We start from the raw sequence: 27,590 nt of genomic DNA on the forward strand, positions 1-27,590 counted from the left end.
AATTTGAAATTATTTCTTCCTTTTTCTATTATTGGGACTCTTTCCTACCCACAGTTAAACGTTTTCCAAAGAAGTCAGATACATTTATATCCCCATCATAAGGATTTTGATAACTTGTAATGAGACCCCTCTCAACATTTTCCACCATGTTGCGCCCTATGCTATACCTGAATAGTACCTTTGCATGCTTTGGGGTAAAAAGTGAACAAAATCAGAGTCCCCAGAAGGATGAGTTATGAGTGAGATCGGCAAAAAAAAACGTGGCCAGGTGGGAGAGAGACCCGGTCCAGCTCAATTCAGAATTTTTTTAAGAGCTGCAAGATGCAGAGGTGGAAAAACAAAACAAAAAACAAACAAACAAACAAAAAACCCCATAAGCCAGGAATTAAAATGGGCAGTTTCAGAGAGCGCCAGTTTAAAAGTACAGGCAGTCCTCAAGTTACAGCCACAACTGAGCCAATTTCTGTTGCTAAGTGAGACATTTGTTCAGTGAGTTTTGCCCTACTGTACAACCTTTTTTGCCCCTGTTGTTAAGTGAATCACCGCAGCTGTTAAGTTAGTAAGTTCACTGGGTGGTTTTTTTTGCAGATGGTTCATGACCCAACTAGGTAAAATCATCAGTGCTAGAAGGGAGGGGGGTTTGTGGAGAGGAGGAAGATGGGGGGTGGACATGAAGGAGGACGACGACTGTGGGGTCCTTGTTGCTCTCTGAGCTTGGTTATTTTCTTGCGGACGTTTCACGGCCCAACTAGGTAACATCATCAGTGCTACAAGGGAGTTGGGTTTGTTTCTGATTATATACAAAGAGTTTGCCCTGTAAATGTTGATGGGAGGGATCTTTCAATGGCTCCCCGAATAGGCTGTTGTTTATCGCTAGCTAGTTTGTCTGAATGGATAGTTCCTTGACTGGGGTATGTTTACTTGATTATTGGTCTAGTGTCAATTTTGATCACTCAAGGAATTATCAAGGCAGACAAACAAGCTAACAGTAAACCACAGCCTAATCGAGGAACCACAAAGATCCCTCCCACCAACATTTACAGAGCAAGCTCTTTGCATATAAACAGAAACAATCCCCACTCCCTTGTAGCACTGATGATGTTACCTAGTTGGGTCATGGAATGTCTGCAAGGAATCCAGACATTTCAATACAGGTAATCCTTGACTTAGGACCAGTTGATTAGTGACCATTCAAAGTTACCACTAACCTCTCCGGGGCAACTTATGACCTTATAGTTTCACTTAACAACTGTGGTGTTCGTTTTAAGGACTGCTGCACAAAAAGGCGACAAAACCGGACACGGTCACATGGTGACCTGCTTAATGACCAGCACAAGTTACAATCTAAATTCCAGGTTCAGTTACAGTTGTAAGTTGAGGACTACATGCCGTTAAGTTACCAGCACAAGTTACAATCTAAATTCCAGGTTCAGTTACAGTCGTAAGTTGAGGACTACATGCCGTTAAGTTACCAGCACAAGTTACAATCTAAATTCCAGGTTCAGTTACAGTCGTAAGTTGAGGACTACATGCCGTTCAGCTGCCAGTATAAGCCAGCTTCTGCAGTTATTCCCTGCCCTCGACAAAGCCTGCCCTTCACCAACCCAACGGGGGGGGGGGCTTTGAACCCTTTTAGAGAAGCCTTTCTCAATCTCAGCTATTTAAAGGTTTGTGGACTTCAATTCCCAGAATTCCCCAGGCAGCCCTCTGGGAGTTGAAGTCCGTGCATCTTCAAGAGGCCCGAGATCGATAAACCCCAAGTTAGGTCTATGTAAGTCAATACAGGTAAGTCCTTAACTTACAACATTCATTTAGTGACCATTTAAAGCAGGGGTAGTTAACCTTGGCTCTTTTATGACTCGTGGACTTCAATTCCCAGAATTCCTGAGCCAGCTTAGCTGGCTCAGGAATTCTGGGAGTTGAAGTCCACGAGTCATAAAAGAGCCAAGGTTGACTATCCCTGATTTAAAGTTACAACAGCACTGAGAAAAGTGACCAATGACCGTTTTTTTACACGTTATGACCATTGAAGTACCCCTCCCCCATGGTCACGTGATCAAAATTAGGACGCTTTAATTCATATTTAGGATGGCTGCAGCGCCCCGGGGTCCTGTGATCCACTTTGGCGAACTTCTGACGAGCGAGGTCAAATGGGGAGGCCAGATTCGCTTAATGACCGTGTTACCGACTTCACAGCTGCAGTGACTCTCTTAACAACTGTGGCAAGACAGGTCATAAAATGGGGCAAAACTCACTGGTTAACAAGAGTCTCGCTTAGCAACTGAAATTGCTCATAATTGTGTTCACAAGTCGAAGGACTACCTGTACACACCGGTAACAATAACACATCGATACATCTCCATTTTGGGGGTGAAAGGACCCCCCTCCATCCCCATCCCGGCTACAAACACGGAGCATTTTTTAAGCAACACTAACTTCACTTCTGGTGTTCACGGGTTTTCTGCCGTTCCCCCAAAGACCCAGCCTTCTGCAACGTCTCCCCCCCCGAGCCCCTTCCTCAAAGTCCTTCTCCCGAATCCCGCCGAGGCGAAACAGGAGGCGCCCCCCCAAAAAAGAGAATCGGTTGTTTTGTCGTTTGTTTTGTTTTAAACATAAACACCCACATGAATTTATTCAATCCATCGTCCTTCTCGGGAATGCAATGATGAGAAACGGTATCGTTGGCATGGGTGGCATCGGCTCTCTTTTTTTTTATATATATATGACACGGAGACACACAAAAACTTGGCAGGAAACGAACTCCTGAAAACGACCGAACGTCTGAATGACCCGCATGATGGAGATGGCGCTCACAATGATTGGTTACTGGTTGGGAGGATTTGCGTTCAAACACAGAAATCTACAGCGGGGTTTGGGTGGGTGGGTGGGTGGGTGGAAGGGGGGGTGAGGTGAGGTCTCTCTCGCAACAGATACAACATGTCACACTTCACTTCCACATTTCAAGGGGTCTCCTCGTGGCTCTGGCTGACCGACCCCTCTCCTCCCCCACCTCCTGCCTGTCTCCCCCCCCCAAGCAGTTTTCCTGGAATATAAAATAAAGAGCCCGGGAAGACCCCGAGCGACTCTGCCTCCGCCCAGCCCCCTACCCGTTCGCTTCCTGTCCATTATCCAACAGTGAGAGTGTCCAGTTAGGAATTTCTTTTTTAAAATAAAAGAGCGGGTTAATCTTTCTTCTTCTCCTCTGCCGTTTTGACCGGGAGGGCTTCGGGGACGGCATCGGGCGAGCCCCCTGAGTTGGCAGTGGGGGTCTCTCCGGCTCCTCTCTCTGTCGCTGTGTTGGGAAGGCTGTTGACGGGAGCCTCGGCTTTAGCCCCCGGTGGGCTGCTGGCCAACACTGCAGGGATACCGTCTGGCTGAGCTATACTCATCGTCGTCGTTGTCCTTCCTGCTTGGTCCTCCCCACTGATGCCAAATTCATTCATGCGGCTTAGATCCACCCGGTAGATCCACCGCTGGTAGAGGTAAATGAAGAAAACCACATCTGGGGAGGACGAGAGAGCAAATGTAAGCTTGAACCAGAGCTGGGCGAGGGAAAGAGGGTTTAGAGTGGAGTTTTTCAATGTTGGGAACTTTTAAGACCTGTGGACTTCAACTCCCAGAATTCCCCAGACAGGCGGGCTAAGTTTGAGAAACACTGATCTAAAGCTGCTGCCCCTCCAACTTTAATCTCGCTTTCCCCCCAACTCTTGGTGCCCCCTGGGGGTTATAAATGTTCAATCCACCAGGGTTTGATGGGTGCCAGGGGAAGGAAAACGGCCTTGAGGGAGAGCTTGGTTAGTTGATTGGTTGGAGAAAGAGAAAGAGGAAGAGAAAGAGACACAGAAAGAAAGAAAGAAAGAAAGAAAGAAAGAAAGAAAGAAAGAAAGAAAGAAAGAAAGAAAGAAAGAAAGAAAGAAAGGAAATAGACACAAAAAGAAAGAAAAAGAAAGAAATGAGACAAAAGAAAGGAAGGAAAGAAAGAGGAAGGAAGAAAGAAAGAAAGAAAGAAATGAAATAGACACAAAAAGAAAAAGAAATGAGACAAAAGAAAGGAAGGAAGGAAAGGAAAGGAAGGAAGGAAGGAAAGAAGAAAGAAAGAAAGGAAGGAAGGAAGAAAGAAAGAAAGAAAGAAAGAAAGAAAGAAAGAAAGAAAGAAAGAAAGAAAGAAAGAAAGAAAGAAAGAAAGAAAGGAAGGAAGGAAGGAAGGAAGGAAGGAAGGAAGGAAGGAAGGAAGGAAGGAAGGAAGGAAGGAGGTTGGTTGGTTGGTTGGTTGGTTGGTTGGTTGGTTGGTTGGTTGGTTGGTTGGTTGGTTGGTTGGTTGGTTGGTTGGTTGGTTAGTTAGTTAGTTAGTTAGTTAGTTAGTTAGTTAGTTATTGGCTGCCCATCTTATCACAGGGTAATGCTGGACGGCTCACAGTTACATTTAAGCTAAAACATAAAAAAGTTAAACTCTAACCTTAAAACCAAGGTCACATGGGGGGGGCTAGTGGGGTAAGATGGGACCTGTTAATCAACCACCTCCCTTGCACTGATCTCCCACGGGGCCTTGAGCCGACTGGCAGAGCCACGTCTTTAGGCCCCAACGAAAGATAGGAAGGTTGGGTCCCAGCTTCACATGGGATGGGGGTGGGGGGAGATGTCCCAGAGGGCAGGAGCCACAGCCGAGAAGGCCCTCGTCCTGGAACCCCCCACCAGCCGGAACAATCGGGTTGACGGGATGAACCCAGGGCTGCAGGGCAGGGGTGGAAGGGCCGAGACGGAGAGAAAAGCCGTTACCGTCGCGAAGGCAGCCTATCCTGTACATCATCGGCATCTTGATGACGAAGGCGAAGAGATCGTCGATGAAGGTGTTCAGGGCCTTGTAGGTGAGCATCCTCCAAGGCAGGTGAGCCACCGACTTCAGCTTGTAGTTGATGAAGAGCTGAGGCGTCATGGTGATGAAGCCTGGAGGCGAGAGAGAACAGCACGGGTAGTCCTCAACTTACGACCACAACTGAGCCCAAAAATGTCTCTCGTTGAGGGAGACACGGGTTGAGCGAGTTTGGCCCCATGTTACGACCTTTCTTATCACCGTTGTTAAGCAAATTGCTGCAGTGAATCTGGCTTCCCCACTGACTTTTCTTGTCAAAAGGTCGCAAAGGGGGATCACGTGACCCGGGACGCTGCGACCGTCATAAATGTGAGCCAATTGCCGAGCGTCTGAATTTTGATCACGTGCCCCTGGGGAGGCTGCAATGGTCGTTAAGTGTGAAAAAAAGGTCATGGGTAACTTTTTTCAGGGCCGCTGTTAACTTTGAACGATCACTAAACGAACTGCTGTACGTCAAGGGCTACCTGTACTATCGCAACGAGAAGCTCAGCAAGCACTCTTCCCTGATCTGAGGTGGTGGCGCAGTGGTTAGAGTGCAGTACTGCGGGCTAATTCTGCCCATTGCCTGCAGTTTGATCCTGACCGGCTCAAGGTTGACTTAGCCTTCCGTCCTTCTGAGGTCGGTAAAATGAGGACCCAGATTGTTGGGGGGACAAAAGGCTGACTCTAAACTGCTTAAAGAGGGTTGTATAACACTGTGAAGCGGTATATAAATTTAAGCGCTATTGCTCTTCCTTCCTTCTTTCCTTCCTTCCTTCCTTCCTTCCTTCCTTCCTTCCTTCCTTCCTTCCTTCCTTCCTTCCTTCTTTCCCTTCCCTTCCCTTCCCTTCCCTTCCCTTCCCTTCCCTTCCTCCCTTTTCCCTTTCCCCCTTTCTCATTCTCCTTCCTGGTGGCACAGTACTTAGAATGCAGTATTGCAGGCTGACTCTGCCCACTGACAGCAGTTCGATCCTGACCGGCTCAAGGTCGACTCATCCTTCCATCCTTCCGAGGTCGGTCAAATGAGGATCCAGATTACTGGAGGGCAATGTGCTGACTCTGTAAACTGTAATGCACTGCAAAGCAGTATATAAGTCTTAAGTTCTATTGCTATTGCTATCTGGACCACCTCAAAGGACTAGCAGATGGGAAGCCAGGCCCGGGGGCATAGGTGAAGCTGTTAAGGGGGCAGCCTCCGCGAACTCACCAAAGGTCAGCAGGAACCCATAGAGCATGCTCAGGATCCAGGAATACCAGCCTTTGTGTTCCATGTAGAGCAGGCTGTATACCGCGTAACAACCCAGCAGCGGGAAGAGAATCCAGGAGAGGTATCGAAAGGCCATCTGTAGAAGGCAAATGGAGGTTGAGGGTAGGCTGGAAAAAGTCAAGCATACCAGGAGTTCGGAAGAGGGGAACCCACCCAGGGCCACTGAGAAGCTCGTCACCAAGCTGCACGAATGAATGTTTAACGGAGTCACCCACAGGTGATATTTAGTATAGCATTTCTCAACCTTGAGAGCTTGAAGATGGGTGGACTTCAACTCCCAGAATTCCCTAGACAGCAAGAGAGTTGAAGTCCAGACTTCTTTGAAGTCCACGCATCTTGCTTTCTGCAAGAGCTAGGTCTGTTTAACGCTCTACAACAGTGGTTCTCAACCTGTGGGTCGGGACCCCATTTGGGGTCGATCGACCATTTCATGGGGGTCGCCAAGCAAGGCTGTCCGCCATTTTTTTTGTCCACCATTTTTTTTGTCTGCCATTTTTTTCCCCTTTTCCGGCGGGTGCCTTACCTCCCTTGGGCTGGGCCAGCTGGTGGTCGGCCTGCTGCTGCTTGCCAGCTACACCTCGGCCGGCGCAGGGGGCGGAACCACGCATGCGCGACGCTCCCGGGTAGGGAAAGTCCTCGACTTATGACCGGTTGGGTAGTCCTCGACTTACGACCGGTTTAGTCCTCGACTTATGACCAGTTTAGTCCTCGACTTACGACCGGTTTAGTCCTCGACTTATGACCGGGGTCGCGGCATTAAAAAGGTTGAGAACCACTGCTCTACAAAATCAGTTATTATTAATCTATGATAGCCAAAAATCAAGGGGTGGTGGTGGTGTCTCCTAGCACCTTTTCAAACTACAGCATTTTATTAAAAGGCAGAAGCTTTTATTAGGCATCAGATATACTAAGAAAGTCTAGGGCAGGGGTAGGCAGCCTTGGCTCTTTTATGACTGGTGGACTTCAACTCCCAGAATTCCTGAGCCAGCCACGCTGAGGGGAAAGGGAGAGGTTTCCAAGCTGAGCCATGCTGGCTCGGGAATTCTGGGAGTTGAAGTCCACCAGTCATAAAAGAGCCAAGGTTGCCTACCCCTGGCCTAGGGAGATTCTCAAGTCATCCAGGTTCATGGTTGTCCCAAAGGTGCTTTTTCAAGGGACAACTGGACTTTGTCTTTCCTTGAAGACGTTTTGCTTCTCATTCAAAAGAAGCTTCTTCAGTTCTGACTGAATGGTGGAGGATGGAAGGATTTATATTCTTTGCAGTCGTCTGGTTGTTAATACTCATTCTGAGTGAGGGGGTCAAAGAGGTCACTTACATTAAAATTGTACAGCCCAGTCTCAACAGAGGGGGAGGGAGACGACACCATCTATCTCCTGTTTGCAACACGGTCCTTTCAGCAGTTCCAAGAAGGCTCCACAACCATTTGCACTATTCAGGTGACCCTGGGGGCACAGATAAACCTCCCAGTGGCCGCAACGACTCTCAGAGAGAGTACTAACAACCAGATGACTGCAAGGAACATAAATCCTTCCATCCTCCACCATTCAGTCAGAACTGAAGAAGCTTCTTGGATGAGAAGAGAAACGTCTTCAAAGAAAAACAAAGGAAACCCAGTTGTCTTCCGAAAAAGCACCTTTGGGACACCCATCTTCAACTTGCTGAGGTGGAGAAATACCGACCTCGCTCTTTGGACCACTAGACTTGGATGCAAAGACCACCTTCTGAGGACAGTCCCGACGGGAAAGAACCAGCTGTCCTCGAATACCTGGCGTGTGTCCACACCTGGGAAGGCTTGAACTTACATCATCATAGATTTTGGTCGATGATTCGATGTACGTCGATTTGTCTTTGAACGTCAAGCGTGGGACAATCCCGGCAATTTTGTTCTCGCGATCCAGCTGTTCGGCAGAAAACAAGGTGGGAGAGAATGGAAGAGAGAGGGTTAGATTTTGAGACATCAGGCTGGTTTCAAAGACATTGTCCCTTCCCAGAATCCCCTCCCTGAGTGCACTGAGGCTACAATTCCCATCATCCCCAATCATTGTATGCCTATGATGGGCTGGGAAGGGTTTGGAAAGGGTGGACTATAACCAGGGAAGGGCTGAGAAAGTGCGTCTTACAAATAACTCATGACGGTGAACGTATCTAATACTCCTCCCTACTCCTATTTTCCCCACAAACACAACCCTGTGAGGGCGAGTTGGACTGAGAGGGACTAGCCCAAAGTTACTCAGCTGGTTTTTCATGGCTAAGGCGGGACTAGAACTCACAGCCGCCTGGTGATTTGTCCAAAGCCACCCAGCCAGCTTTCATGCTTAAGGCAGGACTAGAACTCACCCTGTCTTGGCGACTGGCCCAGCTGGATTTTGTGCCTCTAAGATGGGACTAGAACTCCCAGTCTCCCGGCGACTGACCTAGTCACCCAGCTGGCCTTAAGGCAGGACTTGAACTCGCCGCCTCCTGCTTTTTAGCCTGTTGCCTTAACTACTCGACCAAACTGGCTTGATTCTTCTCCCTCAAGTTATGGGTCCCCCTTCTTACCCGGACATCCATCACTTTTGTGATCTTCCAGAGATCAATGAGCAGACCGAAAAAGACGCTGACTTGCACCACGAAGTTTGTTTCATTATCCAGGATGTAGAGGAGGACCACGAGGGACTGGAATACCCCGAAGAACACCGACCGGACGGACAGGCCCTCCAGAGACTGCCTGCTGTTCCAGAACTGAATATCTAACAGGGAGGATCAGAACACAATGAGGTTGGGAGAAGGAAGGAAGTAATCCCCACTCACATCGTTTGCTCTACCAGAAACTAGGGTCCTTTCAACTAGAATCTTGGCGACTTTCAGTTAAATGGACTTCAACTCCCAGAATTCCCCCAGCCAGCTTCTGGGAGTTGAAGCCCACCCCTCTTCAAGTCACCAAGGTAGACAAACACTGGATTAGAAGAACCACCGAATGTCTCCCGGGGTGGTACTAGGTTAGAATTGGTAACGTGGCCAAACGTGACAACACGCAGCAGTGCACACTCAACCCAGCGTCGGGAACAAGATCCAGGAGACGTCCTGCTTTTAAACAGAGAGTCCTCGACGTTGTGACCGTAACGGAGCCCACCCATTATAGCCAGATTTTGTAACGGCCGCTAAAGTCGGTCGGTCGGTCATGTGATTTTTATGACCTTTTTTGAGGTGGTTAAGTGAACGCAGGCATCATCAAGCGAACCAACGGTTGGCAATGGGCAGTTTTGCTGAACCGTGTGTGGCCAAGCACCTGAGGTCCAGTCACGTGACCGGACGTGGGAGGTGGTGGGCGAGCGATGGAATTTCGAATCAGGATCGTAAAGTCGCCTTTTTGGAGTTGGCCGTAACTGGAAACATTCGGCTGTAAGTCGAGGACTGCTGGTAATCCCAGCAGGGAGACGGGAGGGGAGGAGCGATTCTCCAAGGCTTTGAAACCTACCGTTCTTGAACGCAAGGAACTCAAAAATGCTATGCACAATGGAAACAACAATAGTCAGAGCCAGCAAGTAAGGATTTGTTTCTAACAAAGCCACCTAGGAGAAAAATAAACCAAAGGGTTGTGAGACGACACGAGAAACAACAGACACACACACACACACACACACAAAAAGATCCGTCACCATGACCCCAAGTCAGCATGACTCAAGGCACACACCCAGATCCCCAGGACAATACGCTGTCCTCGTTTTGATTCTTGATTTATTCGTTTGAATTTCTGCCTTTGTTATTTTCACAAATAAGCCAAGGTGGTGAGTAGATCCATCTTCCTCTTCCCATTTTCCCTACAACAACCCTATGAGGTGGGTTGGGCTGGGAGAGAACGACTGGCTCAAAGTCACCCAGCCGGCTTGCATTGCCTAAGGCAGGACTAGAACTCACCGTCTCCTGGTGATTGGCCCAGAATAACCCAGTCAGCTTTCAGACCTAAAACGGGACTAGAACTCACCCTCTCCTGGTCCTTGGCCCAAAGTCACCCAGCTGCCTTTCACGGCTAAGGCAGGACTAGAACTCACAGTCTCCCACTTTCTAGCCTGGGGACCTAACCACTAGACCAGGGGTAGGCAACCTTGGCTCTTTTATGACTCGTGGACTTCAACTCCCAGAATTCCTGAGCCAGCATGGCTGGCTCAGGAATTCTGGGAGTTGAAGTCCACGAGTCATAAAAGAGCCACGGTTGCCTACCCCTGCACTAGACGAAACTGGCTCTCTTATTTTTCCAGAATTTCTAAAACCTCCACATTCCGCTTTTTAATACAAGGATTCTAGTCCTCCCTGTTTTAAAGGCAGCTCTGGAATCCAGAGCCTGAGGTTTCCCAGGATGAAATGGGTCGTCTTCCGCACCGCTCACCTTCACAGAATCCTGCTCCTCGTCGGACTGTCCGTACAAGTCCTCCCCGAGGAAATTCCACGGAGATTTGCTATTCTGGGCAGCGTAGAGCTGCCAGCGCCAGAGCGAAAGCGGGCAGTAAGAAAGGCGGAAGGGCAACCGTTCCACGGTCTCGTTAATGGGGTAGTAATCCTTTTGCAAATTCCAGTAATCGTTGAAGTAAAGGATGGGGTAGTAGTCACCACTCACGGCGTCGAATTTCACATCTGGAAAGAAAGAAGCCGGGCATCAAGATGCTGCCAGGGGAGAATGGAGACCAGGGGGAAACCGAGTCTACGTTCAGCACCCTGGATTTTATGGAGGGCAGATATGAAGGCACTTCTGGCCCCTTGCAAGGATCCCATTTTTCCCACCTGTCCAGAAAAATACCCGTAAGTTGGGAAACTGCCAGCTAGGCTGCAGGGAGGGAAGTAAAGCAGGAACCTAGTGTCATGGTTCCGACTAATGAAACACTTCAAAGAACTTCCAGGCATTTTATCCTAAAAAGTCTATTTATTTATGTGACAAAATGTTGGCACAGGCATGATGAAAGGCAATGCTAGGATCTGAAATCCCCACCCACTGAGCAGTTATTTTTGCTAGCATTTCCACTCCCTGTTTTGCTGTCATGATTTTACGTTCTCCAATTAGTGTGAAGGGCAAAGGTTCCCTTCCTTTCCTTTTCGGGGGCTTTTCCCTCCTCCTTCCTTCTCCTCTGCATTAACTCTAAAAATACCAGACAGTTCTGCATATTTTGTCAAAGCAAGAATATACAATATTAGCAGCGTTGACACCTAGCTTCGAATCACTGCTGTGGGAAAAGGAGTGGCAGAATCTGGGGCTGGGGTAAAAAGAGGAATTAGCCTAGGGTCCCTACGTAGTCACAGGCAAACGAAGTCCAGTGCCGTTGATTCTTCTCTAACGCTAAGCAAGTGCTGACGTTAATCGAGAAGATTCTTGCGCATGGCTGGCTGAGGAATTCTTGGAGTGGATTCTGCAAATCTTAAAAGTTGCCAAATTTGGAGGCCCCTCGAGTTACAGCCAAACAAGCGGTATTTATAATGGCTTCCCCAGATTTCTAGCCTGTGCAATATCCCTGCAGTCCCAGGATTGTGACTTCTTACATTTCCTGCTGGTTTCCCATAAGCAAAGTCACTGGGAAAGCCCGCAGGAAGTCAGAAATTGCAATCGTGCCAGGTCCTTGCTTAACGACCCAGGTGGTCCTCATTTAACAATAGCAAACTGGAATGCAAGATTTACGGTTGCAAAACGAGGTGGCCATGTGACCTCCTGGTCCCAGTTGCTACCTTAACCCGAGGACTTACATGTACTATGGCTTTATAAAGCACGAGGCATAGGAGAGCTAAACAAAGACATCAAGGAAAAACTGGGGAGCAGCTACTATGCTCGTAACTCGTTCCCAGCATCCCAAAAGATAATTTTGTCCAAGTGCATCAGAGAAAGGGAAGCCCCACCCGCCAGCGTAGAGAAACTCCAGATGTTCGGAATTATCTGAAGTCTTACACTGATCCAGAGGGGGAGGAACACTGCCCTTCACCCACGGTGTGTGGTCATCCACAATATTGATGGTGAGGTTGGGGTGCCAGTGCGAGATCACCTCCACGGGGCCGTAATCTTCAGCTCTCTGCAAGATTAAGCACAAAGCGTAAATAACATTTCTCTTGGGGGGGGCGTAGAAAAAAGAGAAAGGGACATTCTAGAGCCCTCAGTAGCCATCCAAAAGACTGAAATTTGATGGGTTCAGTTAAAAAAAAAAAACCTCTTTGGGAGGGGCTGCCTATGGAGATTCTCAGTGATCCAAATCATGGTTGTCCCAAAGGAGCTTTTTAAAGAGGCAACTGGATTTTCTTTGTTTTTTCTTGAAGAGGTTTCGCTTCTCATTCAAGAAGCTTCTTCAGTTCTCTTCTCTTCCATTCCATTCCATATTCAATTCTATTCCGTATTCTATTCTATTCCATATTCTACTCTATTCTATTCCCTATTCTATTCCATTCCATTCTAATTCCTATTCTATTTCTATTCTATTCATTCCTATTTCTATTCTATTCTGCAATCTATTCTATTCTATTCTATTCTATATTCTATTTCTATTCCATTCTCTATTCTATTCTAATTCCTATTCTATTTCTATTCTATTCATTCCATATTCTATTCTATTCTATTCTATTCCCTATTCTATTCCATCCTAATTCCTATTCTATTTCTATTCATTCCTATTTCTATTCTATTCTATTCTGCATTCTATTTCTATTTCTATTCCATTCTCTATTCTATTCTAATTCCTATTCTATTTCTATTCTATTCTATTCATTCCTATTTCTATTCTATTCTATTCTGCATTCTATTCTATTCTATTCTCTATTCTAATTCCTATTCTATTTCTATTCTATTCTGCATTCTATTCTATTCCACATTGTATTGTATTAATTCCTCACTCCACTCATCTGCCAGCTTGCCAGAGAACCCAACAGATCTCACCACAGGCCTAGCTAGACTCACGTAGGGTGTTTCCCAGTCGCAGTGGGAAAGGCCCCCGTGCTTTTTCCAGGTGAAATACACAGGTGTGACTCCATCTGTATGCACAAAGCGTAACCCGAATATGAGATTCTCTCTCTCAGTCTCACTTTCATACATCCAGAGCTCTGCCAAGAACTCCCAAATGGCTTAGGTTTTCCTCCCCTTCTTTCAGATCTCATGAGCTCTGTCAAACCTCGCCTCTGGTTTCCAGTGATGGCCAGTTGCCACGGGGCCTCTACTGGGCTCATTTTATCTTTCCAAAAGGCCCCTAAGCCTTTTCCACTAAGCCCAGAAGCTATAATTTGCCAAGTGCTGGGATTTTTTTTAAGTCTAAAACGGGGGTAGTCAACCTTGGCTCTTTTATGACTCGTGGACTTCAACTCCCAGAATTCCTGAGCCAGCTAAGCTGGCTCAGGGATTCTGGGAATTGAAGTCCACGAGTCATAAAAGAGCCAAGGTTGACTACCCCTGGTCTAAAAGATAAAAAAAATTCATTCTATTTCATTAAACTACACAAAGGGGAAAGGGACCGTTCAGTCCATTTTGCTTCTTCCTACCTCCCCTGTTCTCTTCCAGTTATTTGAGGACAGTCTATGGAATTCTACCCAGCCAGCCTGTTCTTCAAAAGGAAGAGGCTGGCAGGTAGAAGGTTGTGGCACTTATTGAGGAAAACCCCTCAAAGGCGCAAAGGAAACCATTTCAGCAGGGAAACTGTAATAGCCGCTTGGCAATTTCTCTCTCTCTCTTTTTTGCAGAGGCCAAACTCCATCAGGGAGCTGGCGGCTGTAAAGCTGAGGACAGAACGGCTATACCAGTGATGGCGAACCTTTTAGAGACCGAGTGCCCAAAAACTGGCCCTGTGCCCTCTCCACCCCCTGCCCTGCCCCTGCTCTGCCCCCCCATTCCCCGCCCCGCCTGCCCACAGGACCACTCAACGCCTCCAGGGCCCGCCGCAGATCATGCAGGCAGCCCAGCAGCGCTATGGCGGCCACACCCTCTGCAGCATCAACTGCATGATGGGGCGTGAGGACAGAGTCTTCTCTACGTTGCCTGGCTGCCATGTCCTTGGCTGCGCTGCTCCGTGTGGGCCACGCTCGGGGGCGACTCTCCTCCAGGGGGGCTGCTGGAGAGGAGGGGGCCGCGGGGCTGGGGCAACGGCACGTGTACCCACAGAGAGGGCTCCGAGCGCCGCCTCTGGCACCCGTGCCATAGGTTCGCCACCACAGGGCTATACGGAAAAAAAAATATGGGACTTTGAAGGAGAAACAAGAAGAAAGGAAACTATCATATTACTTTTATCATTTCAGGATCTGCTTCTGTTTCCCCGGTTAATAAGTTCTTGGTTTTCAGAAAGCGTCTACGTTTGTACTTATTGATCACTGCAAGACAAACAAAACAAAACAGGGGAAAAAAAGGTAAACTTTTGGTCCAGGTTTCATCGCTTTGGTAGAGTGGTTAAGGCACCAGGCTAGAAGCCAGGAGTCCATGAGTTCTAGTCCTGGCGTAGCTATGCAAGCCGGCTGGGTGACTTTGGGCCAGTCACCAGTTATAGAAAGTATAAATGGAGACCAACAACTACGTTATTTGGGGGGGGGGGCTGTCAAAGCATTTCCCACCACCACTGCCAATGCTAAGCCCTCAATTGAAAAAAAATAAATAAATTTAAAAAACGTGCTTGGAACCGAAGCTTACTTCGAGACGTGTGAACTGTGGCAAGCCGCCTGTAGAGAGTCTTCTCTTTGGGATCAGGATGGAACCCGCTTTTTGTAAAGTACACGTGGATGTAAATGGAACCGTTGTGTTGGACGCTCTGAAATCATACATCAACATTTATAAACATAACTTACATGCCCTCCCCCCCGTCACATTAAAAAAATGGCAATTTGGTAACGGCTTTGGGACGCGCTTCCTGCGGTATGGAAAACTGCGCACGGAGCGCTTGGAGCCAAGAGAAGGGTCCGGCTGTCCGCAAAGAGACTGCGGCCCACGGAGAAGAGGCCCACGGTGGCATCTGTTCACACACCTCAGGGATTTCCAGTTCGGTGTAACGCTCGTAGCAGCCATCGAAATTCTCTCCACTTGTCCAGTCTCCGTAGACCAGATCTCGCTGTTCCCAAAAGAGTGCCGACGTTGCGTTGAAGTCAGTAAAGTGCTCGTGTTCGGATATGTAGACATGGAGATCCTGCCAGGAAAAGAAAAAATTCAAGGGGGAAAAAATTCATTACACTGAGTTGGAACCCAGACTCTAGGCTGGAAGATATCTGCTCAGAGCAGACAGACCCACATTTCTTATTCTGAAGGAGGAAAGCGATGGGTCATTGACTGAAGCTCCATGGGAGCAGGGAAAAATTGGTAGTTCGGTAGAGATTGGATCAATCAACTTCCTGGCTTCTCTTCAGAAAAACAACGTTTTAAATGCTTACAACTGGCAGTGGTAAGAGAGCTAGAGTGAAGGTGCTGGCCTAAAAACCAGGAGATGGTGAGTTCTAGTCCAGCTTTAGGCATGGAAGCCAGCTGGGTGACTTAGGCCAACCACCAGGAGACTGGGAGTTCCAGTCCTGCCTTAGACATGAAAGCTAGCTGGGTGAGGTTGGGCCAATCACCAGGAGACGGTGAGTTCTAATCTTGCCTTAGACATGAAAGCTAGCTGGGTGAGGCTGGGCCAATCACCAGGAGACGGTGAGTTCCAGTCCTGCCTTAGACATGAAAGCTAGCTGGGTGAGGCTGGGCCAATCACCAGGAGACGGTGAGTTCCAGTCCTGCCTTAGGCACGAAAATCTCACAGCATTGTTGTTGCTATTTATAAGAAATAATCAAGAAGTGATAAAAATAAATAATAAAGAAGACATGTTGAGGGGGGGAGAAAAACCTGAATTTCAATTCTGCAACCAGAGAAGGACCCTATTTGCTCACTTCTCCACCCAAGAATCAAAATCCGACACAAACCCTTGGAGAATCCCGAATCGGGATTCAACCATCCTCACCATTAAAGTGTCCTTAGGGAAGAGATTACGGCTTGGCGCCCTGGCTGCCCCTCCAGGGGTCGATGGATCCTGTGTTGTTGGCCCACGGCGAAACCAGCTACTGATGGCCCAGATAATAAAGATTCTGGAGGACGAGAGGGGGGAAAAAAAAGTTGAGCATTTGCACCAGTTTTAAAACCAAGCTTTCCATCCAGAGGCAGCGGCCACTTGGGGGAAATTCCAAAGAAATTCAGATTGGACAAAGAAGTCCTCAGGAGATAACTCTTTCATCAAACATTATAAACCTGGTGGGGCATTAGGGTTTTTTTATCTTTATTATTTTTCTTTTTATTATTCTCAACTGAAGGGTCTAATACAGGTAGTCCTCGATTTACAACAGTTCATTTAGTGACCGTTCGAAATTACAGTGGCCCTGAAAAAATGGGACTTATGACTGTTTTTCACACTTACGACCGTTGCAGCAAAATCCAGACGATTGGCAACTGCCTCCTATTTAGGACGGTTACAATGTCCCGGAGTTGTGTGATCCCCTTTTTGTGACTTTCTGAGAAGCAAAATCAACGGGGGGAAGCCAGATTCACTTAACAACCATCTAACTCAGTGGTTCTCAACCTTTTTAATGCCACGACCCCCAACCGGTCGTAAGTCGAGGAGTAAATCGGTCGTAAGTCGAGGACTAACCCGGTCATAAGTCGAGGACTACCCAACCGATCGTAAGTCGAGGACTTTCCCTGCCCGGGAGCGCTGCGCATGCGTGGTTCCACCCCCTGCGCCGGCCGAGGCGTAGCTGTCAAGCGGCAGAGACGGAGCAGGCCGACCACCAGCTGGCCCAGCCCAAGGGAGGTAAGGCACCCGCCGTAAAAGGGGAAAAAAATGGCGGACAGCCTTGCTTGGCGACCCCCGTGAAAATGGTCGATCGACCCCAAATGGGGTCGCGACCCATAGATTGAGAACCGCTGATCTAACTTAACAACTGCAGCGATTCCCTTAACAGCTGCAGCAAGAAAAGTTGCAAAACGGGCCAAAACTCACGTAACAAATGTTTCACGTAGCAACAGAGATTTGGGGCTCAACTGCCGTCGTACGTCGAGGACTACCTGTATGGCGTTTTCTCTACCTGGGTAACTTTACGACATGTGGACTTCAACTCCCAGAATTCCCCAGCTACACAGGCGAGACATTTGTTAATACTGGGCTCAATTGTGGTCGTAAATCGAGGACTAGTGGTAGGGAGCCTCTGCAGGGACGCTGCATTTTTCTAAAAGAAAAACACCTCTGGAAAAATCAAGTTTTTCTATCCTGGCTTCTGATAATGCCACTGGTGTGGTGTAGTCCCTGCAGCTTTTAGAGCAGTGTTTCTCAACCTTGACCATTTTAAGGCATGTGGACTTCAACTCCCAGAATTCCACAGCCAGCAATGCTGGCTGTGGAATTCTGGGAGTTGAAGTCCACATGCCTTAAAATGGTCAAGGTTGAGAAACACTGTTTTAGAGTCACATAGTAAAACCTCCACCCCTTAACGACCGCCAGAACAGCTTCCTAAGTTACAGTTTTACAGATCTCTGTTGCACAGTCCTTGGGCTGGCTTACGAGTAAGTTAAAAGGTAAATTAATGATGAGATGACGCAAGGGCTCTTGGCAACAATTCCAGCAACCTGCAGGGACGGGGGGTTGTCTGGAAGTGTTCGGTCTCCCATATCGGCTGCCTTCGGTGACGGTATAAAATGCCACGACTCCTTTTGAATCCCAAGGGCGCGAACTGCAGAAGAATTCCATCAGGCCCTCAGCCCCGCGGCCCGAATTTCATCAAGACGGTTCGATCGAGAGGCAAAGAAAAAAGTATTTTGAAAACCAGAGCTTGGCCGGTAGTCTATATCGAGCGAGAATTTAATTTTCTGAACCGAAAGATCCCGGGTTCAAATTTGGCTTCTTTCAGAAATGCAACGCTTGTATAACTTTGCTAAGCTGGTTTATTTATTTATTTTACAGTATTTTTTTATAGCTGCCCGTCTGGGACTCTTGGCAGAGCACGCAAGTAAGACACAAGCTAACACTCCAATAATTCAAACCCCTTGTGCAATTCTTCACCTCTACTACAACGCAAAGTCCACCCTACCGCAGATGGTTGTTGTGAGGGATACGTTAAAGATTTTACTATGCAAATACCAAGAATTGCTAATGGGCAGAGTTCATCAACAGAGGGACTGTAAGAGAGAGATTTTGGCCAAAACAAGTAAAGAGGAAAGATCTAAATATGTGCATTTTAGTCCTTTTCCAAAATCTATCACTATTCTTAACAGTATTAAATGAATAATTTAGCAAAGAGCCAGTTTGGTCTAGTGGTTAAGGGACCAAGCTAGAAAATGGGAGACGTTGAGTTCTAGTCCCGCCTTAGGCATGAAAGCCGGCTGGGTGACTTTGGGCCAGCCCATCTCAGCTTCCCCACCTCACAGGATTGTTGTTACGGGAAAAATAAGAGGAGAAAGGTGTGTGGAATATTTTTGCAGCCTTGAGTTATTTGTACAAATAATAAAGATGGGATACAAATAAACAAACGTTTTTACCTATTCCCCCCATTTGAATGGAAGCTTCATCCCCGAGTCTAATCTATATTAAATCTATCCCGTTCTCTGATTGTCAATCATTTCTGGGTGAGGACATCTGTGGCAATATCCGCTGAGTCGAGAGGAGAGAGAGCGTCCCAAAACTGAAAGGGCTGTTACCCTTTGTGGTTCGTTGCATTAACGGCCTCCTGTTTTTAAAATTAGGGCTGAAGATACTCAACAAACTGGAAAGAGAAAGCCACAAGGCTGCGTATCAGTTTCTGATCCTTCCGTGAGTCATCGGTGAAACCTGAAAACCAAGGAGAGCCTGCGCATGTGGCCAGCTTATGTCTTGGTTTCTTCACTTAACAACTGTGGCAAGAAAAAGGTTGTAAAATGGGGCAAAACTCAACCAATGTCTTCCTTCGCAACAGAAATTGGGGGCTCCATGGCAGTCGTGAGTCGAGGACTATCAGTATATATCTTCTATTTAACGGTATCTTCTCCTCCCTATTTAAAAGTGGGCCATAACACTTTGGACAGTTTTCAATTTAATGCGAGATGAATTATTATTTTAATGTTACAGTGATGCACGGAGCCATTTAGGCGATGAGAAAGGAGCCATTGCCAAACTGCAGCATTCTTTGCCAACTCGTGAACCGAGAAGAAAACTGTGTAGTGCAATGTTTGCCCATATTAGAATAGAGCTGGAAGGGACCTTGGAGGTCTTCTAGTCCAGCCCCCTGCTCAAGCAGGAGACCCTATGCCAGTGGTGGCGAACCTATGGCACGTGTGCCAGAGGCGGCACTCAGAGCCCTCTCTGTGGGCACACAAACCATCACCCAGCGCCGCCTCTCCCCACGGACCCCTCCTCACCAGCAGCCTCCCTGGAGGAGAGTCGCCCCCGGGCACGGCCCGCACAGAGCAGCACAGCCAAGTACATAGCCGGGCAACAGGGACAAGACTCTGCCCTCGCACCCCCATAGCGTGCAGATGATGCTGAGGGGTGTGGGTGGAAGGCGTGGCTGCTATGGTGCTGCAGGGCTGCCTGGGCAATCTGCGGCGGGCCATGGACGCGGTGCATGGCCCTGCGGGCGGGTGGGGCAGGGGGTGGGTGGGGGCAGAGCGGGGGCAGGTTTTGGGCACTCGGTCTCTAAAAGGTTCGCCATCACTGCCCTATGCCATTTCAAACAGGTGGCTGTCCAATGTCTTCTTGAAAACCTCCAGTGATGGAGCGCCCACAATTTCTGGGGGCAAGCTGTTCCACTGGTTAATTGTCCTCACTGTCAGGACCTTTCTCCTCAATTCCAGGTTGCTTCTCTCTTTGATCAGCTTCCATCTGTTGTTTCTTGTCCTGCCCTCTGGTGCCTTGGAGAATAATTTGACCCCCTCTTCTTTGTGGCAGCCTCACAAATACTGGAACACTGCTATCATGTCTCCCCTATTTCTTCTTTTCTTTAGACTATCCAATCCTAAGCCCTGCAGCCGTTCTTCATATGGCCTTGGATCATCTTAATTGCTCTTCTCTGAATTTTTTCAAAACTCTCAACATCATATTAGGGGAAGAACACTTGGATGCTGGCCCCGTTCCAACCTGATTTGCACTCATAAGCTTGGAATATTCAGCAGCTTCGTTGCTTGGAAGTTTCATGCCGGGCTGGCACTCCACGGGTGCCGAAGCGTATTGCTGAGATAGCTCCAGGATGCAATCCGAAGTAACAATTTTAATCAAGGCTTTGGAAACAACATTTCTGCTCTTTCCCACTGGGTCACCTTGATTTTCAAAGAGTCCATTCTACTAGAATGGATTGGCTCCTACCTATACGGAGATGGTAAACAAAAAGCAGACCTCAACTTGGCCACTGACCCTCGTATGACTCTGGGTAACTGAAAGACTAAGCTAGCAGTCAAAAGGGAAGCCCCTTGCTTACGTTTTATCTCTACGAGAGTCTTGTTTGGTCACCCTGGAGAAGCCACTAGTTCAGTGATGGCGAACCTTTTAGAGACCGAGTGCCCAAACTGCAACCCAAAACCCATTTATGCATCATTGGGTGCCGGGTGGGTGTGGCCCACTGGGTGGGCGTGGCTGCGGTGGTCACGGCAGACTGGGTGGGACTAAAAAGTTCAATGAATCAATTCCAACTTTGCAAGATCTTTTTTTTTCCTGCGAGAAGTTGAAATTGACTGATTGATTGAACCTTTTTTTTTTTTTTTTGCACACGGCGGCGGTGGCCTAAAGCGAAAAGGTTTTATAAAACCCAGCTGAAGGCCTAGGACTGGGGCGACGGCGCGCGTGCCCACAGAGAGGGCTCTGAGTGCCGCCTCTGGCCCCCGTGCCATAGGTTCGCCACCACTGCACTAGTTCCTCATCCACTGATAAGAGGGAGATACGACCTCTGCAAAAACCAGGGTGATTATTTTTCAGTAAGCTTGCCTCTGTTCAAGCCCTTCAGAAACACAGCTGTTCATTTCCTAGAGAAGCTAATGCTTTTTTTCATACCACACAGGAACACCTCGTGCAAACGCAGGCACCTGCCCTTTTAAGACCAACGCTCGCGGGATCAACTCGCCCTTCTCTCGTGCATAATGCGCAACGGGAAGACGAGAAGGTGGATCCAGAAGGGCTGGATTTTTTTTTACCTGAACAAGACTCCTTTGATGATCTGCCAGGCATTTGGGGCTGGTTGTTGGGGCTGGTTCTGTTGCTGAGTCTCCACGACCCCTTCGCCACCCCCTGCAGTTCCATTGCTCGTCACTTGCTTTAGAAGGAAGGAAAAAAAAAAAGAGAGAGAGAGAGAGAGAAAATGGGGATTACAAAAAGCCACCGGACACAATAAATCAGATTTCTTAAGTAGGGGAAATTCCGGGCAGTAGATGCTGGTTTCAAATTCGTGTGTGTGTGTGTGTGTGTTGGTGGTCTTCCACAAACTTGTCCCTGGACTTTTAATTTTACAGGCTCTAGCAAGCATTGTCAGAGGATAGGGATCGTGGGCTTTACAGGTAATCTTCAGAATTTCTTCCACTAAGCACAGCGGTGGTTAAATAAGTCACGCCCAATTCTGCAATCTTTTTTTTTTTTTTTTTGGCCAGGGATGTGAAGCGAATCACTTCGGTCGTTAAGTGAAACGGGCAATCATTAAGTGCACCTGCTTTCCCCGTTCCTTGCTGGAAGCCAGCTGGGAAGGCTGCAAATGATGATCAACGGGACCCTGGGATGCTGCAAGAGTCGTAAGTGCAAGGACTAATCGTAAGTCACTTTCTTCAGTGCCGCTGTAACTTTGAACGGTCTCTAAACGAACGGTCGTAAGTCAAGGACTCCCTGAATGCTACTGTTTTCATGTGCTGCCTCCTATTTTTTAGCAATCTAAGTCAACGATGGATTTGCAGAACATAGATTTATGTTCACAGGCTGGCAGGTTTGCTTTTTCACTTCAAGCACAGAGAGCTGAAGCTCCCATTAATAGGTTATTTTAAATTTTTCAATAATAATAATAATAATAATAATAATAATAAAGTTGGAAGGGACCTTGGAGGTCATCTAGTCCAACCCCCTGCTCAGGCAGGCAGGAAACCCTACACCATTTCAGACAAATGGCTGTCCAGTCTCTTCTTAAAAACTTCCAGTGTTGGAGCATTCACCACTTCTGGAGGCAGGTTGTTCCACTGGTTAATTGTTCTCACTGTCAGGAAGTTTCTCCTTAGTTCCAGGTTGCTTCTCTCCTTGATCAGTTTTCCACCCATTGCTTCTTGTCCTGCCTTCTTCAGGCGCTTTGGAAAATACGGTTGTTCAGATGCATTGCCTGCTTTTCGTCCTAACCTAACGCCAAAGCAGAGGCGCAAAATATTATGCGTGGCTAGAAGTTTTCTAATGGATAATCAACCCATCAGATCTCCTGCATGTTGGTGTGAAACTGGGATGTTATTCCTTTGTGCACCTCACTCCACTTTTGCTGATGAATCTCACTGGGCGCTGCTTTCCCAGCTAACCAGTTTGGTGAGATCTTTCGTCTCCTCCTAAATATAACTTTAAAACTTGGCTCTGACCTTATTAGCAAATATTAAACAGCCTTGATTCTACTACTATATACTAATCTCAAACGGGGAAAGTTGTCCAATTAATCTCACCTTTAACCTGTATTCTTTAATAAGTGACTAAACTTATCGGGAAGTTATGCAACAAGAGCAACAAAATTACACACATAAGGACTTCTCATTGATATGTGTGTCTGTGTATGTGTGGGTGTGTGATGAAACTTTAAGGAACAGTCTCAGTAAAGGATGACCATATCTCACTGGAATTATCCACACGTAACCATTTATAAGCAACTTGCTTCTAAGTGGGAAGGAACATCAAATTTTCAATTAACTAAGTAATTGGGGGTCTTAAATTTGTCTTTTTACTGTTAAAGTAGTAGCTAATTTACCGGACTGGAAATCTGCCCCTAAAAAGTATTAGACTGGTCTGGAATTTAGTAGGTTTCAATGATGCAATTATATTAGGATGTATGTTGGGGCATTAAATCTTAATTTGATTGCCATTTGGGAATCAAATAAAGCCATTAATTTTTCAAGTGTTGAATAATAGTATTTTCACAACACCTACCTAAATTATATTGTTTATAGCTATAGGAAACCTCCCAAAATTAATCCCATTTTACAGATTATGTTCCAGATTTACAGTTTATGTTCCTAACCAATCCACGGGGAACATACTAAGTCAATACAGTTAGTTGAAAAACAGAAATATTTGAATTTATCTTTGGAATATGGCGAAGGTCAAAATTCACTAGGAGACGATTCAACCCTTTCTCAAATCTTACATTTCGACCCAATTACAGGGGAAATTAAGTCTCTGAATCTGGACTGAACGTTTATTAGAAAGATTTGATTTTTATACAAAGGGTAGGATTGACTTCCAAGTATTATTATCCTTCATCTGAAAAGAAAAGTGGCTGCGGCAGATTGCAACCAGAGAATATTAAATGAAAACAGAGAATGTGATAAGGAGAATAAAGGGGAAGTAGATGAAAGCATCCAGGTGATAAATGTTCCAGGGGAATCCCAAGGCATATTGAAACGCACCGCACTTAAAAGATATGGATGGTGGGCAATCAGAGTTAAAGAGCAGTTTCCCAGCAAAAGGTGCAGAACCACAGGTGTGGATGGGTAATTCCTTGGTTTATCCTGTCTGAAGCAGCTGGCACCAGCAACATTCCAGGCACTGTTGACTAAATATTGGTAAAAATATAGAGCATTTCTCCAGGATATACTTCCGCCCTCTGAATCGATGGCTTTTCTGGAGACAAAAAAAAGTGATTTTCCACTATTAGAGGAAGGCTGCCTAAATGTAAATGATGTTCTACTGAAATACTTCATTTTAGAGAGGTGAGCCTTGAGAAATAACTCAGGCAGAGACTTTACCAAGGCACCAGGCCCTGCTAAATGATTCAATATTTCCCAACTGTTGAGATACAACAGAATTATTCCTCTCCAAAAAAGGATGAATGTGGGGGGGGGGGGGGAGACAGAGGACTGAACCAAGCCACTCAAGGCAGACAACACCCTCTATGAATGGGTGTTTTTGTTTAATAGTGGCTTTTTATTATCCCATTTGTTTCTTACTACACACTAGTGTCCTCTGGTACCGAGTTCCAGAATGGCTGCTGTTTGACAATGAGCATTTACAAGGAGAGACTAGGGCATTTTGTTTCTGGTCATGAGTTCAGAAAGGATTAATTAAAAAAAAAATAGATGCTTGCTGCATTTTTAGCATTTATGTGGCAGAAGGAAAGAGGTAGATTTTGTCATCTCTAAACCAGGTTCCAGGTGATAGTTCACCAGGGCAGGAATCTTTACAATAGCAGGAAGCTTGACAAAGAACTGAATCATTCACCTAGCAGATGAAAAAACAATTGAGACTCTGTGTTATTTCCCCATGGAAGAAACTACAAAGCAAAATATGCTGGGAAAAGGAAGAAAGCAGAAGGATATTGGCCTGTGGGGGAGAAAAAAACTGCACCTAGCAGGGAGGCCAAAAGTCTATTCCCCAAAAGAGAGAAAAGAAAGATAAGCCAAAAAAAAAAAAAGGAAGCTTGAAAGGCATGTTAAAGAAAACAAACACCAGTAGTAATTTTTTTTTCTGCTGGTAGAAGAGGAAGCGCAGTAGCAATTAATCCTGGCTAAGTGTTGATGGCCAGGGTGGTACTACTGAGAGAGCAGGGATCGATGCTTTAAGGCAGGGGTTCCCAACTGGGGGTGCAAAACTTGGCTTTAGAAGTTTCAAAATTATAGTGTACATGCATAATTTGTTATTTTGAACTTTTGTAAGGGGTGCGAGAATATATCAGAAGCGTTCTAGGGGTGCGAGGTATAGAAAAGGTTGGGAGCTGCGGCTTTAAGGGTTCACCTGGGAGGAAAGATGGAGTAGAGATACAGCAGGAGTCTCCAACCTTGGCAGCTTGAAGACATGTGGACTTCAACTCCCAGAATTCTGGGAGTTGAAGTCCGTAAGTCTTCAAGTTGCTAAGGTTGGAGACTCCGGAGATACAGAACCGTAACCATGACAGCAGTGAAGCAAATAGAAAAATGACAGGACAGTTCTGTCTTCATAAGGGGGGGGGGGAGCAGAAGCAATTGACTAAACTTCGGATGAGAGAAGGAAGTTTGACTATCCAGGATGGCGAGTTATCAGGAAGACGGTCCTTTGCTTTATAGCTGATGAAATAAGGAGGCCAAACCGTCACATGATTGGCCATTAAGTTCCATTGGCCATTAAGTTCCATAAATAGCCTTGGCCCAACAATTGCATCCTATCCTCCGAGGCCACTGTGAACACGAAACTGAAATAATAATGAGTGTATTGAAGGTCCCTTCTAGTGGATTTGGTTGATGGTTGCCAGGTTTCTGCCATCATTTGCTTGGGGTTTTTTTTTTTAATGGTAGAATTATTTTTTATTGTTATTATTATTATTATTATTATTTATTGAATTTATATACCGCCCTATCTCCCTTACGGGACTCAGGGCGGTGAACAGGCAATAATAAAAACCACGATAAATATACGCAAGTTTCTGTTCTAAAATCAAATTAAATAACAAGCCTGCTCTAAAAATACCCCATACAAAACCCCCACTAAAACATAATCAAACTACGCTGAATTATTGAATTATTTCATTGCTGAATTATTTTGCACTGATTTATTTCACTGCGGGATTATTTCATTGTTGAATTATGTCATTCTGGAATTATGTCATTGTGGAATTATTTTATCCTTCGGGGTGTTTCTCTCTGTGAATTGGCCAGAAAGTAGAGTGGTGTAAAACAAAAAATTAATGAGTTAACTACATTTAACAAATAAAATCCATATATAACGGCGGAAAGGACAACAGACACAGATGACATCCTTCAGATCCAGCTGATTCCACCTGATCCAAGTAGTTAGGATACCCCTTTCCTTGATAAAAGCCTGTTTTACTTCCCACCCACCCCTCCATTTTCCTCGGAGTTTTTAGCCAAATAGGTTAAAATTGGGGGGGGGGGGGAAGATGCCTGATCCTAAAAAGCGTCAAGGAATTCTGGTCTAACCTGTTCCCCCCCCGCCTTTCTGGAGACGTTGGGACTACCGTTCCCAGAAGCCCCTCCTAGCAAGGGAGCGGCCGCCTGGGCCGGGGATTCTGGGAGTTGTAGTAGTCCCAGCCCCTCAGGCCAGAGACGACGGGTTTGGGAAAGGAATCTTGACTTGTCAGAGCCCCGATGCCGAATGAGGGGAAGATGGGGGTCGTGGGGGGGGGACGGGGCAGGGGGGCCTAATGGAGTCCCGTCAGGTGATCCCAGGGAAGGGAGGGGCGGGGAGGGGGGAGAAAGGAAAGTACCCCGGGGGCAAGTGGAAGCTGAAGCCCGGGACCCCCCGCACCGAGGGGAAGGGAGGCCGCCCGGGGAGGGGGAACACCCCCGACGGGAGACAAAAAAGCCAGAAGAGCCCCGCCGCTTCTACCTGTTCAAGGCCGGCTCCCGGCCCCGCGGCCGCTACCACCTCCGTCTCCGGCGCCGCCATCTTGCTGCGCCGTTGCCTGGTGGAATTCTCGCGAGAGTTTCCTCTCTTGCCCAACTCCCGTTCTGCTCTTTCGCTCGTTCTCCTCTCCGCCCCCCCCGCGGGTCACGTGGGGCCCTCCCTTTCTCACACATTTCTCCCCCGCCCTCCCGTGGAGGCGGGGCTCGTTTTTGCAGCCTTTCGCACCGTAATGTTGAGAGAAGCGGCGCGGCGCGGCCGATTACCGTATTGATGGATGTGCCTGTCTGGGATGGCCGCTGAAGAAGGGGGGAAGGAAGTATGGTAGGGGGGCTCTTCCTCACTTAGAGGGTTCGCCCTGGCCAATGCTCCCCGATCGCCTCTTGAGACTCCGAGCCAAATTATTATTTATTGAATTATTGAATCTCCACCAAGAGAGGAGCCAATAGTTTTCTATAGGAGGGGTCGCTGGTGCCCTCTGACCTTGGCTCTTTTCTTACAGACCTTTCATTACCCAACTAGGGAACATCATCAGTGCAGCGTAGAGGAGGAGAAGGGAGAAGGAAAAGGAGGAAGTTTTTAAGAAGAAACTGGACAGCCATTTGTCCGAAATGGGATAGGGTTTCCTGCCTGAGCAGGAGGTTGGACTAGATGACCTCCGAGGTCCCTTCCTACTTTATCATTATAATAATATAATGACTGGTGGACTTCAACTCCCAGAATTCCTGAGCCAGCATGGGGGAACTATGGCCCCTTCATGACTGGTGGACTTCAACTCCCAGAATTCCTGAGCCAGCATGGGGGAACTATGGCCCCTTCATGACTGGTGGACTTCAACTCCCAGAATTCCTGAGCCAGCCATGCTGAGGGGAAAGGGAGAGGTTTCCATGCTGAGCCAGGCTGGCTCAGGAATTCTGGGAGTTGAAGTCCACCAGTCATCAAAGAGCCAAGGTTGCCTACCCCTGCTTTAAGGGAATTTATTTTGCATATAAATCTACGTTGAAATGTATATT

General features: G+C 47.1%; 1 protein-coding gene across 1 annotated transcript; it reads right to left on the bottom strand.

The window, feature by feature from the left end:
• Window positions 1-3,182: 3,182 nt before the first annotated feature.
• CLPTM1 (CLPTM1 regulator of GABA type A receptor forward trafficking) lies at window positions 3,183-26,622 on the bottom strand. Its single transcript, XM_015825728.1, has 14 exons — window positions 26,563-26,622; window positions 21,210-21,328; window positions 16,027-16,150; window positions 15,066-15,224; window positions 14,735-14,852; window positions 14,336-14,421; window positions 12,029-12,149; window positions 10,487-10,731; window positions 9,578-9,671; window positions 8,659-8,849; window positions 7,920-8,015; window positions 6,057-6,192; window positions 4,777-4,944; window positions 3,183-3,502 (listed from the first exon to the last, which is right to left on the bottom strand). Exons 1-14 carry the CDS (start codon window positions 26,620-26,622, stop codon window positions 3,183-3,185), a joined length of 2,037 nt encoding a protein of 678 aa, XP_015681214.1.
• Between the last annotated feature and the right edge of the window lie 968 nt (window positions 26,623-27,590).

Source organism: Protobothrops mucrosquamatus, unplaced genomic scaffold (genome assembly GCF_001527695.2).
Source record: "Protobothrops mucrosquamatus isolate PMUCROS unplaced genomic scaffold, P.Mucros_1.0 scaffold2775, whole genome shotgun sequence".
Taxonomy (NCBI): Eukaryota; Metazoa; Chordata; class Lepidosauria; order Squamata; family Viperidae; genus Protobothrops; species Protobothrops mucrosquamatus.